Genomic DNA, 14,564 nt, shown 5'->3' with positions numbered 1-14,564 from the left:
AATAATCCATAATTGATAATTATATGATGTATATTCATATGTGATGTGAATACAATATGAATAAGACATACTAAATATTAAAATTGTTATAACTGAAGTTTCTTGTTTTGGGGCTTTTTTTTTCTTCAGTTTTGTTTTAATTGTGCGAATTGTAATTATGTCAATCAAAAGGTTTGAAATAGAGTAAATTGGGATGTGAAGCTCAATACAGATGTGTGACTTTCTCAGTATTAAGTAAAACTACATATTTAAATTTGTGAAGTGGAAACTGAGTTGCTGATGTCATAAACTCCATACCTGATATTCAAAAGCCTAATCAAATCATAGTTACAATGTCATATTAAAATGTACAGCTACTCAAACAAATAAAGCGTTTTGATGTGATATAAATTTATTGCGTTAAACTTCAAACAGTGGCGAAAAAAATCACAAGAAGCCTTTTCTCTAGTAACTTTCCACTGTAACTTTGATCAGCGCCGTCTCTTGTTCCTTGTGGCTGGAGAGGTCACAGTCAGCGTTGGCATCCTTATCTTCCTGGTTTGGGTGTGATGAGCCATTCACCATGGGCAGGCTGCCACCCTCACTGTTCCGCAGAAGGTGCTGGAGCCCATCACCCAGAGAACCATGAAGGGGCAAATACTGTTTGTCTGTAAGTTGGTGAATCTCAAGATCTTCAGCGCTCATCCTGTAATTATGACAGACAACTTACTCTCAAATGTACGCAAACTCATGCGAGAAGACTACTGCAACAAGCAGAAAGGTGTGGGTCATAGGCAAATAACCAATATTTCCCAAGACAAACAAAAGTGGCAGCTGGTAAATAGAGGAAGTCTACAGCAGGGGTGTCAAACCCATAAAGATAGGTCACACCCTGAACAGGTCTCCGGTCCATCACAAAGCTAACATGGCGTTTTCTAGTTATCAGTTAACCTCTAACACATTTTTTAATTGTCGAACGTGGTGTCTCTGGAGAGAACTCATGCACAGCGAGAACATGCAAACTCTACAGAAACGGGCCCAAGCCCATTCTGAATAAATCTGCAACTAATAAGAAAAATTATAATTGTGAACCAAAACCTGAACGAATGGATTTACATGCTAATTCAGACCTTTATCATATTCCAAAATGCATCATCTGGCAAAATACAGTGAAATATTCTCTCTCTTTCTCTTTGGCATTATTTTTTCCTTCAAAAGTGCAACAAATGACTACACTTTGTGTTTCATTTGGCAAATCTGAAAGATCTGAAAACCTGCCAGCTCCAGCGTTGGTTTAAGCCTGTGAAGTCCTTGCTTGCATCTATGTGTGTAGGATTCAGTGTGCACGTGTTCACAAATTCAACGTCTATTGTTGTTTCTCTTGCAGTTGGGTAGCTCGTTTTCATTGCTGAATCACTGCTCCACAAACTGGGATCCCAGTGTTGTGTGAGGTCGGCTAATCTTAATCAAACAGTGCAGTCCTCGATGGAAAAATGACAAGCAGGATTCACTTTATTAAAAATTTAAAGATACCGTCTTCAATATCACACCCACATGCATAGTCATTCTGCATTAGGCCTGCAGCCCTGTTTTAGTCCATGGACCGTGTATTTGAGCTCCCCTGTCCAACAAGTTTAATGATTTATTACTGTATTCTGGCTAATATTTGTATCCTGATCGAGGTAGATGCAGCAAACCCTGGGAAATGCTGCAGAAGCTGCTCCAACGTCAGTGGGGACTGGCAGAAACGATGTCAGAGTAAATTGAAATAGTTCAAATTGTGATGCCTTACAATATATTACCAAGTAAATAACAACAAGCATGACACCCTGCTGGTTTTGGACTTGAAAGAAAATTGGTCCTACGTACAGGTAAAATTCTATATTCTGATTTAAACTGGAAAATTTGCAACTCAATATGAAGGCTTTTTGTCCTCAAAATTGTGAATCCCTAAAGGCGGCATGCAGGCCTGGTCTGGAGATGTTTAACACCTGCAACCTGAGTTACCTCTTCAGTCTGTAAGTTTACCTCATGTCGAAGGTGGATCCTTTGAAAGCTGGCCTGAGCGTCTCAGCAGCCGTCGACACAGTGTAAGGGACGGAGAATTTCCTCTGCATCCAGTGTTTGTCCTTCACGATCGGAGCCAAGTTCTGGTACATGTCGTCCACAGCCAGCATCGACACCTGACAAGAAGCAGGAGCAAAATGAAATCGAACCCAAAATGTCTATGATGGTCATTTGTGGTGACAAATCTGAGGAGAGGAGAAACCTCAATGTTTCGATCAATCAATTGGTTGGTTTCAAAGTCATCGTCATCCTCACCGAATGGATTGATTATCAGCTCTCCCACCTACAGAGCAGAAAAAACACAGTCACATGGATGAATCAAGGAAAATATGAGCCACCTGAAACCATGAAGATTACTGAGCTACGCGCTGTGCTGGGGGAAACTGCTGCTACATTTTTTTTATTTTATTTTCGTCTTAATAATCTACTCGCCCTTGACCCGACAGACAATGCCTTCAAAATGGTCTCTGATTACTCTGAACTTAGAAACATTTGATGCAAAAATTTATTCTATCATGAATTTTGTTGTTGTGATGCTTTGTTTTTTCTGACTCTTTTCATCGTCAGTGTATTTCTTTCAATATGAAATCCTACAAAACCATTATTCAAATTATGTTATTCTGAAGGCAGCACAATGGATGGTGAAAGCGTATTTTCTCCCAATGATATGAAATCAAAGAGTCGAGATGTAAACATTCATACTAATTAAAATAAAGTTCTCTAACTTGGATGAGGACACTACCTTGAGCCAGCCGGCGTAGAAGAAGAACTGCAGCAGGGTAAAAACAGGAACATACATGTCTATCTTGTGATCGCTGTATCCCTTCTCTGGGTTGAGGAATTGTCGTCCGATCACACAGAAGGCAAAAAAGGAGTAAACTGCAATGGTTACTACCTGCGGAGACAAGCAATAAAAATGCAAACTGCTCATATTTACTGTTAAGTTCAGTATTTAAATTTTTTTCAAAGCGTAAAAATACCTGAGTATAAACCAGAGGGATGCTTATCCAGTCAAAGTGGAACAACAGGCTGCACTTGCTTCTGTATTTATTGAGCTCCTGCAAACACAGCACATACAATTATAAAGGGAGTTTATTTTTGGCGTATATCATGTGTAAATCTTTTTTTGGTTTGTTTTTTTCCTTGTGTAAATGTGTAAATCTTCAACTAATAGGCAGCTCACGTCCATCAGCAGCCTCAGGGCTATGTCGTCCCTCACTCGGCCCTCCTCTCTTGCTCTGGATGCCAGGTTTGAAAACCAGGTCAGAGGCATCCAGTACTTGTTGAAGTCCGAGTGCAGAGACTCGAACATTTTCAGCTCATGTGTGGTCATGAACCCTACAGACAGAACACACACCTTCACTATTTATTGATAAAACTCCTGAAACAATGTTTGGAAAGAGCAGATCTTCAAATATCGTTTTTTTTTTTCTTAAATGAATGATGGAAAAATGAAATAATTAGGTTAGTCGATGAAGGATTGGTGTGATGCAGAGATTGTGAAGCACTGTTTTTCCTTACCGGCCTCCACAACGTGCTCCAAGGTTGGGAACCGCTTGTGAACCCTCGTGCTGATAGAGCGCAGGATGAGGACTGAAGATAAGTTGGCATATCTCATGAGGGTCCGTCGCAGCAGACGGCCCCTCTCGTCCGCCCCATGGACGTTCCCGGAGACCACCATCATCAGATTGTCAGGCAGCGGGAAGCTGGTGTACTGACCCCACCAGCGATTAAAGGCCATGGTCACATAGAAACCTGGGATGAATCGGAACATCACATTAAACGGTTAGTTAGAATCAGTTAGATAATCAGTTAGAAATGCCAAGAGGATTTAGTAGTGAACACCTATGAATCAGGCTTACGATGACCAAAAAAAGGTCATTAACAACTCGATTTATTCACAACAGCAAAACATCAAGCTATATGTTTTAGAAAAAGCGAAGACAGTCACTAACTGATGAGAACAATGAGACTACAAAAATGGAAATTTCCCAATGAAAAACAAGAAAAGCAATCAAAGCTCTACATTCGGTTGATTCAGCTGGACAGAGACTGTTGGTTCAGTCTTACCGAGCACAAACAGAACCGGGATGAAGTTGGTGTTGGTGAAGCGGTCACAGTACAGGGCGACACGCTCAAAGAGATCCTGCTGCTTTGGAGTGAGGATGAATCTGTGGAGCAGGTTAAATATCAACGACACTGTAGGATGGCGAAGATTGAATGACGCATATCGATCAATTCACCTGTAATAGACACTGAAAAATAGATAAACTCCACAAAACACCAGGAGCTCCTTATACAGCAGCCTGTAGATACTCCCCTTCCACCTGAAGAGGAGCCTGGTGAAGCCACCAAACCTTGCGTTGGCCACCTCCAGAGTGTAGGACACTGTCATGTTTGTTCTGTTTTGAATCCTGCAGTCCTGAAAAGAACATTTGTTCAACTGAGCCTCGTTTTAAACCTCTGTGTTATGCCGTCATAAGCTCACCTTTTAAATTTATAACCTGGGAACCAACAGCCTGAGAGAAACACGCCTACCGCATGAACAGAAATAGCCTCTTCTTCCATCAATCTGCAGTCTGGGAGATCAATTCATCACTTATAATTTCAGTGATCTTTTAACTGTGAAACGTTTGGGTGTTCTGGTATATGGTTTAAATTTGAAATAGAATTTTGACATTTATAATTTTTCTTACAATTTTATTTATTTCATAGTATTTATCCAGAGAGCAATAAGCACTTGAACAGACCACAATGTATTGTACTAATTAATCAGATGTTTAGGTGTTGGTAATTTTTTTAATTCTGTTTTTGACAGGAATTGTTATTGAATAAGTAAAAAAGTGAATTCAGTTTGGTTCCATGGATGGTAAAGGTGTTCGAATATGTGCTGTGTCCCAAAAATCATAAAAAAACAATAAACCATAAAAAAATGAGCTCATTGACTTCACTGTCAAAATTAATTAGAAAAAAAAACATTTAAAAAGCACTTTTGATGCAGTTACATGTGCTGATAATCCCATTAAACAGTTTCACATCGGAAGAAATGAACATACAAGTTAAATGCACACAAACAGTAAATCAAATACACACGGCAACAAAACAGGGTTCCACAAACACATTTTATGCTCAAATACAGTTATGATATTAAATCTATATCTATAACTCTGTTGGAGAAGAATGTTTTGATCTACTAATTGATGACAATCTATTCCATATAAGTGAGAGAAAATAGACTTTTGAGACAGGCCAGATGAGCACACACTCTCACAACTTTGGGACAAAGAGTCACCAACTAACTAGAAATTGTAGATTTTTGGACTGTTGGAGGAAATTCAGACACACATAGGGAGAACACAGAAACTCCAAACATAGAGAACCCCAGCCTGGACTTGAACCAGAGACATGGCCAAGGTGAGGTAGTTGTGCTGACCACTACACCCCTGCATGGCTCAAGTACAAAATAGTAAAGTTCTGAGACAACAATGCCGACCTCTGCATCATCCTAAAATGTTAATTATATTAGTGGATCATGATTGTATTTCATTATTTTTGTGGAGGATTTGAAGTGTTTTATTGTTTTAACTTATTTTTTGTTCATATTTTGTGTGTTATATTTCAAAACCATTTTATGCCTTATGTGTCACTGCTGGGAAGTGAAGTTTTTACTACAACTGCACATGTAATGTGATGTAACAACTGATTATTTAAAAAGCCATTCCTCCTCGGTCTCTCCCTCTCATGCGACACAGATCTCCAAAGTACTTTGGACCTGTTATCTCAGGAGATATAATGCTTCACCTCAGACCGTCAAACAACACACCCAGCCAGGCTATTGAATGCATTTTACAAGCGATAACAACAGTCTAAATAACAGACCTTTCAGATGTGTCATCCCTCCTGTCCCTCAGTCTTTGTTACCGACTCCTGCAATCTGCTCACTTGTTTATTTTTCACATCGTTACAGCAGTCTATTGTAAATCTTTTTCAGCTGGGCTCCAACCTCGGACTCTTGTTTGCCCTGAACATTTATGAGGCCATGTGCCCTCTGGGACTGCAGCCACTGTCACACTTCCCTGTTGTCTGCAGCAAGCTGGCGATCCTCATTGTGGATTTACAACCAAGAGATTTATGTCTATTTGTCACAGGTGGCGATGGGTTTGGTTCATTCCAATTCCTGACGCGAGAGGGCGCTCTTGTAATTTGTAACTGTGCTTCCAGCCGCTGCCCTGAGGCGTCACTGTCTGAATTTATCTCATAAACAAAGACATGCCAACTCTCTCCTGTTGACAAGAAACAATTATTGCTACACCTGATATAGTAAATACTGTTCTGTCATGTTTATCTATGATGGTTTGACATCCAATGCAGCCATTATCTACATATCACACAGCATATTTGTATGTATTCAATTTTAAATATGTGTAATCAAATTTTCTCTTTCCATTTGAATGTCACTGAAATGATAAAAGCCAAGTTTTGCAGTTGTTATCTTCGGGTCTGCCTTCTCTATGAGATCTGCAGACAATGGGTGGTCTGTAATCTTGTTCGGGATCAAACACGCTCCCAGATTTGCATCCATGGATACTTCAACGGTTTGAGCTCACTCATTTCCTGGCCTCTGCTACTGGATCCACTGGTCAGGACTAAGACTTCTGAGAACAGCACAGAGACAGACAGAGAGGGAGAGCGGCCTGTTCTGATCGTTTCAGTAACCCAACGCTGTAATTACAACTTCCCACGGTGAGTGAAATTAGAGCTCAAAAAGAAAAGTGGGATTTCAGGTAGCTGAGGCCGGCCTGGGTCATTGTCAGGGCAGAAAGAGGCAGGAGGCCATGGAGGAAACTCAAATACAAAGGGCCTGAAGCTGCTTCTCAAACATACAAAGATCTGTCGATACACTTCAGTTTGCTTTTCACAGTGACCGTGTTATTAGTCAACATTTTATGGCAGGAAAATATATTTTATTTGGTCCCAACAACATTTTGCTTTCAAAAACAATCAAGGTAGTGCATCTTCCTATTAAACATGATGTGCTTTTATCACATTACCAGTTTTGCTTCAGACAGATGATCAATTAGTTTGCATTGATTGATGCATTGAATTCTTTTTGTATCATTTAACATTTTTGTGTACTATGAAGTCATTTTTGATAAAGTTCTTTCGACAATTTCAATGTGGTGTCAATATTTGTTTGGTTTTGTTTTCATATTCCAGAAGAACATATTTTAGCAGAAACGTTTTTGAGATTAATTTGAGCTGACATTTAAATATTTTTGGAAAAACTGGTTAGATTTAAGCGTATAATAAGATCACTGCTTCTGTAGTGATCTAGAATATATATACAAATTTTCTGATAATCAACTAAACTGTCGCAGAACAAACTTGGGATGTCAGTGTTTCAACTGTTCAGAGTCAGTAAACTATTATTCTAAAAGCTTAAAAAGCAGGTATGGAAACAATGATTTAGGACAAAACAACTTAAAAGTTAAATTATGGTTCAGCTTAGAAAAAAGACAATATACAACATTCAGTTATTCATGTGAGTTATTTTTTTTTTTTTTTATTATGATTTTATTTTATTTTTTTAACTCAGATGCTTTGGGTTGGAGAAACAGCAAATGACACAATGCCTGATGAGTAAAGCTTAAATGGAAAATATGAGAAAACCTTTCTGGACAATGACATCTCCCTTGACTTCAATTCCAGGAAGTACCTCACCCTTCACTGCACCCTCTTTTATTGAGCACAACCCAATTAGTTTCCAAAGCTCTGAAAGCGTGTGAGTCTGGGTTTTCCACCTCTGAGATAACAATCCAGCGTCTGCGTCCTACACGATGACCCCGATGCTCACTGTTGTCTCCTATGTAGGTCTCTTCCCCAGTTCACTGAACCGGCACTGCACAGATTTTTATCTCGAACCAGCTTTCATCAGCGTTTAAACACTCGTCTCCCAAAGCATTTTTAAAAAAGAACATACAGTGTATGACACGTTACACCTTCAGGACACCAAAAAAAAAAAAAGGTCAGACTTCTTAAGTACGCTTTACATTCCACATTTTGCTTTGAAATAACTGAGAGCATAGCGATCAGATTAGTCACCGAGCAGCACCCATCTATCAGGTTGTGCGGCTCCAGTTGTACAAATTTAATGGGAAACATCACGTGATCCAATCGGTAACAAGTCAAACTGGAATGCATTTAAGAATCACAATAGGGTGAAGTAAAAAAAAAAAAAAGAAAAAAAAAAGGGGGAAACATTATATAAATAACTGCATTAGTGCTTAACAGTATAAGCAAGTACAGAATAAAGTAAAGTAAATGACTCTGCGTCTTTAAAACTGCATTTTTTTCTTCACAGTAAAAAAACAAAACAAAACAGCAGGCCTCCCTTTCAAAAGGTCGCTGCATTTCTCAGGTCCCACAGGAAAAGCTGGGGATTAAATCACTTCCCCTTACATTGTGATACCTCTGAGGTCGTTCCACACTGTCTCTGTATCGAGAAAACTTCCCCTTTCTGTGACACACTCACAGTGTTTCTCTTTAGTGCATTTAAAATCTGCAATCAAAATAGTTCATTTTCATATACCTGATCATTATAAGGAATATCACCATGAACGTGATGGAACGTTGCAGATCTTCTCATGTAACCAAAAAAAATCACATTTTTACATATTTCCCTAAATGTTCAATGTTTCTTTTCAGGTGATGTCACGAGAGATCAACATTCTCATACTCTCCGTGGTCCGAGTCCTCCAGCTCGATACCCGGCACTAAACTATAATATTCAGTGGACTGAGTCAGGTAGGCTTTCTCCCTGTCAGCTGAGTCTTTCATTACTTCTGTCACGCTGACAGCGTCCAGCTCTGTCTTACTGATCCCGTCCTGCATCCCCTCTGTGGAGCTGGAGCAGTGTGAGGAGACCTGTGGGAGAGAGTCCACAGAGCCCAGCTTGATCTCTACCTCTTCATAGATGTCCCTCGTGCTGCCCAGGAGGGTGGACGCCGGACGCAGGAACAGCTGGTTGTTCAGGATCCCCTCTTTAACGGATTCTCCAGCTTTACTCTGCTCGGCAGCCAGAGGCAGCTGCTTGATGAAATGTTTCTGACCGTTCAAGCCGGCACTGGACGCCCTCTTTTTTGAGGTGCTCAGCATGGACATTTCTTTCTTCTTCCTCTTTCTCCCGCAGCACCAGCAAAGCAGCAAGGCAGAGAGGAAGATGAGGGGGAGCACAATGAAGAGCGCCGTGAGGGCAGCTGGGCGGCACACATCGTTTAGCTTCACCGACCATATCGTCCTGCCAGCCAGGTGCTGGGGCGTGACGCAGGTCAAGTTCCCCACCAGATACTGCAGACTGGTGGTCCGGTTGGCGTGCTCACCCGCCTCCAAGCCTTCCCTGAGGGAACAGGAGCAGTCCCACGGGTTCCAATCCAGCTCCAGTCTCTGAAGACTGGACTTCTGCAGTATGGAACCATGAAGGAATCGGAGCTGGTTCTCCTGCAGATACAGTTCCTGGAGATTGTCAGTGCCACGGAGGAAGTCTTCAGGCAGCTCCTGAAGCAAGTTCCCACTCAGATCCACCTCCATCAGACGAGGCTGGCCAGAGAGGAATTCCCTTGGTAAGGTTGTTAGTCTGTTGTGACCCAAATAAACTCTCTGTAAAGCAGAGGCCTCGCTGGCATTGAAACCAATGGAGCTGATATTACAGCTGGAGAGATCCAGTGTCTGGAGGCTTGTCTCACTGGTAAACACAGACCAGTGCACATGGCTGAAAGTGGAGCCAGAGTAGTTCAGACAGCAGACGTGAGCAGAAATCTCCGAGGGGAACTGAGACAAAACCGTAGCTGCTGGACAAACGCATCCAGTCACAAGCTCCGTTTTCACCAGCAGTGCGAAAATTAGAAGGGAATTCCAGCGGAAAGCCATCTCTGAAAAACAAAACACAGTAGGAGACAGATGAAAACAAGGTGATTGTCTCACTAAAAAAACTACTGCAGTCGTGTCCTCTGCTCCTTCATCCTCCCTGTCTGTCCTGTCAAGTGCAGGAGGGGGACTGTATGTCTGCCAACGGAGACGTACATTATGCTTCTCCGAGGACTCCCGGTTGCTGAGGATCGTCACAGTTGGCATAGTGACACCGATCACTGGGGATCAGGAGTCCAATGTTTGGCTGTAGGAGAGGAAACAGGTGCTACTATAACGCTCACGTGATGGTTTTGTTTCATCGACAGGAGGGCTGCAGCCGGGTCCAAGAGGAAGTTCATCTAGATTCTACAAGGACTTGGACCCCTTCATATCTGGATTGATAAAGAAACATCTGCGCTTTCTTGTGCTAATGCAAGCAAATCAATAAGCCTACACCCTTTGGAATGAATCAGCTCTAGTGTTACTTTGAGATACAAACATGTCACCCTTTAAGAATAACAAATGACTCACGTTCATCTGTATCATCAGAAAAGTTCATTTTAGCTTGCAGGGCCTGACCAAGCTCACAGAATGAAACTACACTTAAGAGTAGAAAACAGCATCCATGCTTGTAGCTTTTGTGTAAACTTTCTCTGTAATTTCACCCCACCAGGACTATTTTAAAGTAATTTCCTTCCTGCTGTGAGTCATTTGGGATAGGTGGCATCTGCTCTCGGTGACACAACCCTAAACCCAATTGCTGCTCACTTCTTCAAACCCCTGCGTTCTGTGACGCTGCCTAAACATAAAAGAGCACGGGGTAAACAGGAACAAGATCTTTTTTTTGGTTTTACACCCCGAATGACTTTCATGTGAAGCGTCAGGATAAGAGACACCGGCGGGCAGGGTGTGCTTGTTTCACCCACTACAAAAAGGATTGAAAGCCGCTCTGCTGCTCGGAAGCAGGAATGCGCTAACTCTCCAACAAACAGGACCGATTCATGACCAGCAGAGGGTTTAGGCAGGACCACCGTTGTCAGCTGGAGGCTTGTGTTACCACGTAGACCTCCTTAATCAGATGCCTCACTTCAGAACTCCTAACAAGGACAAGAGGGATGATGACCTAACTACAGGCCGGGGATGCACGTTTGTTAATGCATGGCTTCTAATATGACCACAACAAACAATCACAAGGGAGCAAAACCCAATGAAATGGGTCAAGTGATCAAAAATAAATTAATCTGTAATGATATTCTCTTGATGCAGGTTTTAAAAATCAGAATCCTGCCATAGATTATTATTAATCTTAGTCTTTTTGTGTTCCTATCAAAGAAATTTAAAAAAAAAATTGTTTTTATAATTAAATGCAAGTCCTTAAAGCCTTTGAACCCAAAATCTAGTGAATTTTTTTACTGATAAGCGTAATGTAACCAATTTGGCACAAACTAGGAAACCAAAACACCTTTTCAAAGGAAACACTTCAAAACAATGACTCAACAGCTCATTATTGAAGTACTTTGTGTTCATTAGATGTAATTTCCCCCGCCAACAGGCATGAAACAAACAAAAAAAAGGAACATATAAAAGAGGCATTGATGGATTTCACCCTAAACTCAAAGTATCAGCTCTTAAACAAACACAGGAAACAAGTGTTGGTGGAGACTAACGCTGTGTTTCGAGCTGATATCTGCTGCTTCTGGAGATGATGCGTATCTCCAGTGAGTGTGTGTGTGTGAGGATGAGTTATGGTCAGTATGAAGGAGGATGTATATGTTAAAGAGGGGAGTCTGAATTCCAAGACGATAAACAGCCTGTCAAGACACTGCTTGGACAGAAAATTAAAAAAAATAGAAGAAGAGCAGAAACATGCATGTATCTGGGTCAAATTTTAGAGCAGACCTTCACTGTGAGAACTGATCACCCCAATGTAGAAATGAACAAAGATGACGATATGAAAGGCAATGTTTATTGGAGATGTGGTCCAGTCGAGGCAGGACACGCCCTGGACAGGTCACCAGTTCATCACAGGACATACACAGAAAGACAGACAACCACACATTTACATTGAAGCCCATTAGAGTCACCTAATTACCTTAAATGCATGTTTTTGGACTCTTGGTTGAACTAGATATCAAACAAGAGAATGTGAGGAATAAAGTGTGAAAAGCTCATCACAAATAACAGCAAACGACTCCAAATAGGAGGCCAAAATCCTGTCAACCAAGATTTCTTTCAGTGCTTTTTGTTTATCTATAGAACCACATCTCCATGTCCTTAATCATCTGCATGCTGCACTGCATTATGAAATGCTTTTGTTGTCACTGAATGCTATCAACAAACACATGCAGCCAAAGCTTCTTCTCCTCCTCCAAACACGGAAAAAGTAAAAGTATAGTGGTTACGGATAGGCAATACTTAGTGTCCTAAGTTTGGATGCTTTGGTCTAAACATTCGCACCTACACATCTTGAGCTAAGTTAAAACAACTTGTGGATGTGTTGCCAAGTCCTGTTGCTCTCCAGTTCAGACACTTCCAGCCTGAAGAGTCCCACTCCCATCTCAGACTTGAGGGGAGGAGTAGTGTAAAGGTCAGAGTTGTCATGAAGCCGAGCCGATGTGATCGGCCTTGTCTGACGTTTCTGTCGATTTGTGTCAAGTAAGCAGTCAGTCCAAACATCGACAGATGAGCTTGATCTTTGGATTTTGACATCACACACACAAACACAGGCACACTGATTGACCCTCACCAAAAAGATCTTGATCTCAACCGAGAATTTAGATGTGGACAACATGGATGATCTCACCCGCTAACAATGCGAGCCGCTACATCCTCCCTGGCAGCAGAGCTTCCTCTGAAATAACGGTCTCCATTATCCATTCAGTTTTCCATCACAAAATATCCCGGGGACAGCACGGCTGGAAAGGCAAGGACTAACAAGTCCCTTTTAATGAGAAAATGTATAGAGAAATAACCAGTTTACTTATTTAATATCCACTATCAATTAAATATGCTTGATTAAATCAAGCAAACTTTCTGATAAGATTAAAAACTTACTTTAAAAGTACTTTTCTGAATTTGATGCTCAGCAGCAGAAATGACCAACATTTAATTCTTTTCATTACAAAATGTGCAAAAATGCAAACGTTTCATGGGTTGTAAAAACAGAAAGACGAGCAGTAAATAAAAAACTTTAAGAACTTGAGTGCACACTTGCTTCAAAACATAAACAGCCACTGCAAAGATTAACATGTGAGCACCTACCTGAGGTTTTGAGCTGTTGCTCTGCTGTGGGACTTTGATGGAGGACTCACACATGACGTCTTCTCTCCTCTCTGCATCCCATCAAGTGAAGCTCTCCTCCTCCTCCTCCTCCTCCTCCTCCGGATCTGAGGGTGTGTCACCTCCTGTGAGGAATGTGGACTCACAACCTTCTGTCTGCATGAATATAGAGAGAGAGAGTGTGTGTGTGTGTGTGTGTGTGTGTGTGTGTGTGTGTGTGTGTGTGTGTGTGTGTGTGTGTGTGTGTGTGTGTGTGTGTGTGTGTGTGTGTGTGTGTGTGTGTGTGTTAAGACTTAATAGCATTTTGCTGTCTTTCAAGAGTGGTGTGGTTGTCTGAGGACAGGCGACAGATTTGACTGATGGACTCATGATAAAGTTCAACTGAGTTGCGAGGTTGCATAGCGCCATCTGGTGGTTGAACTAAACTTCAATCACCTTCTGTATATCGTCAAGTTGTAATGCGTTACCAGCAGGTAGCTGGAGTACCACAGCATTGGCACTTCTTTCTTCTAAATGTAGGAACGTGTTTTTGGACCCAAACAGGAAAGGTTAAAGTTCAGCAACCACCTTGACTCCACTCAAGACAACAGATCAAGACAGAAATCTGGGTGTAATTATAGACTCAGACCTGAAATTCAACAATACAATTAAAGTGTTTCTCACCAAACAATATTCAGAGAAGCTTGAATTTATTTTCAGTAGGCTGAATTTATAAAAAAAAAAAAAAAGGCTCATTACAGCTGAGCTTCAATCTGCACTGGCTGCCTGAGTGTCAAAGGATCCACTTCAAAATGTCACTTCTGGCCTATAACTCAGTGTTTCAGTGTTAGAACAAACAAAAAACAACTTCCTGAACTTCGCTTCAGATTAAGATTCTTAATCGTCTTGTTTTAATGTACTTCCTTTATTTCCCTGTGCCTTATGTATGAATGGTGCAATAGTCATAGATTTGCCACACTTTACTAGATATGTCAAATGAAATGGCTGTACTTTACTTGAGTTAAAACTTTTCTGAGTACTTTTTATCTGCTTTCTCCTTAAATTTGAACACAAGTGTCTGTACTTTCTTCTTGTTCTTTAAACAGGCTCATTTGCAGCAATAATAGAAAGCGTCCTACAACAACACACATTTTAAGTGGAACCTAATTCAGAAACTCATGTACGTCTTTTGTGGGGTTTTGCTTTTGTATCCCATAAGAACCCTGATCCATTACTCTTTATAGGAATTAATATACCGAGGGAGATATAATACAGACCAAATGGTCCACGTGGAACATAATTCTGCCTTTTGAGTTGTGACCCCGGTGTCGAAGATCTTTTAAGATAAATATGGG

General features: G+C 41.0%; 2 protein-coding genes across 2 annotated transcripts; both read right to left on the bottom strand.

Moving 5' to 3' along the window:
• Positions 1-377: 377 nt before the first annotated feature.
• best4 (bestrophin 4) lies at positions 378-4,518 on the bottom strand. Its single transcript, XM_080475168.1, has 9 exons — positions 4,290-4,518; positions 4,117-4,217; positions 3,568-3,801; positions 3,230-3,384; positions 3,027-3,104; positions 2,789-2,941; positions 2,249-2,329; positions 2,008-2,162; positions 378-685 (listed from the first exon to the last, which is right to left on the bottom strand). Exons 1-9 carry the CDS (start codon positions 4,439-4,441, stop codon positions 445-447), a joined length of 1,350 nt encoding a protein of 449 aa, XP_080331294.1. The 5' UTR covers positions 4,442-4,518; the 3' UTR covers positions 378-444.
• A 3,117-nt stretch (positions 4,519-7,635) lies between these two features.
• Positions 7,636-13,299, bottom strand: LOC308116787 (uncharacterized protein). The gene is made up of 2 exons (XM_080475181.1): positions 13,213-13,299; positions 7,636-9,974 (listed from the first exon to the last, which is right to left on the bottom strand). Exon 2 carries the CDS (start codon positions 9,970-9,972, stop codon positions 8,758-8,760), a length of 1,215 nt encoding a protein of 404 aa, XP_080331307.1. The 5' UTR covers positions 9,973-9,974; positions 13,213-13,299; the 3' UTR covers positions 7,636-8,757.
• Between the last annotated feature and the right edge of the window lie 1,265 nt (positions 13,300-14,564).

Source organism: Lipophrys pholis (assembly GCF_963383615.2).
Source record: "Lipophrys pholis genome assembly, chromosome: 1".
Taxonomy (NCBI): domain Eukaryota; kingdom Metazoa; phylum Chordata; class Actinopteri; order Blenniiformes; family Blenniidae; genus Lipophrys; species Lipophrys pholis.
This window is presented reverse-complemented; position numbering and strand designations above follow the sequence as displayed.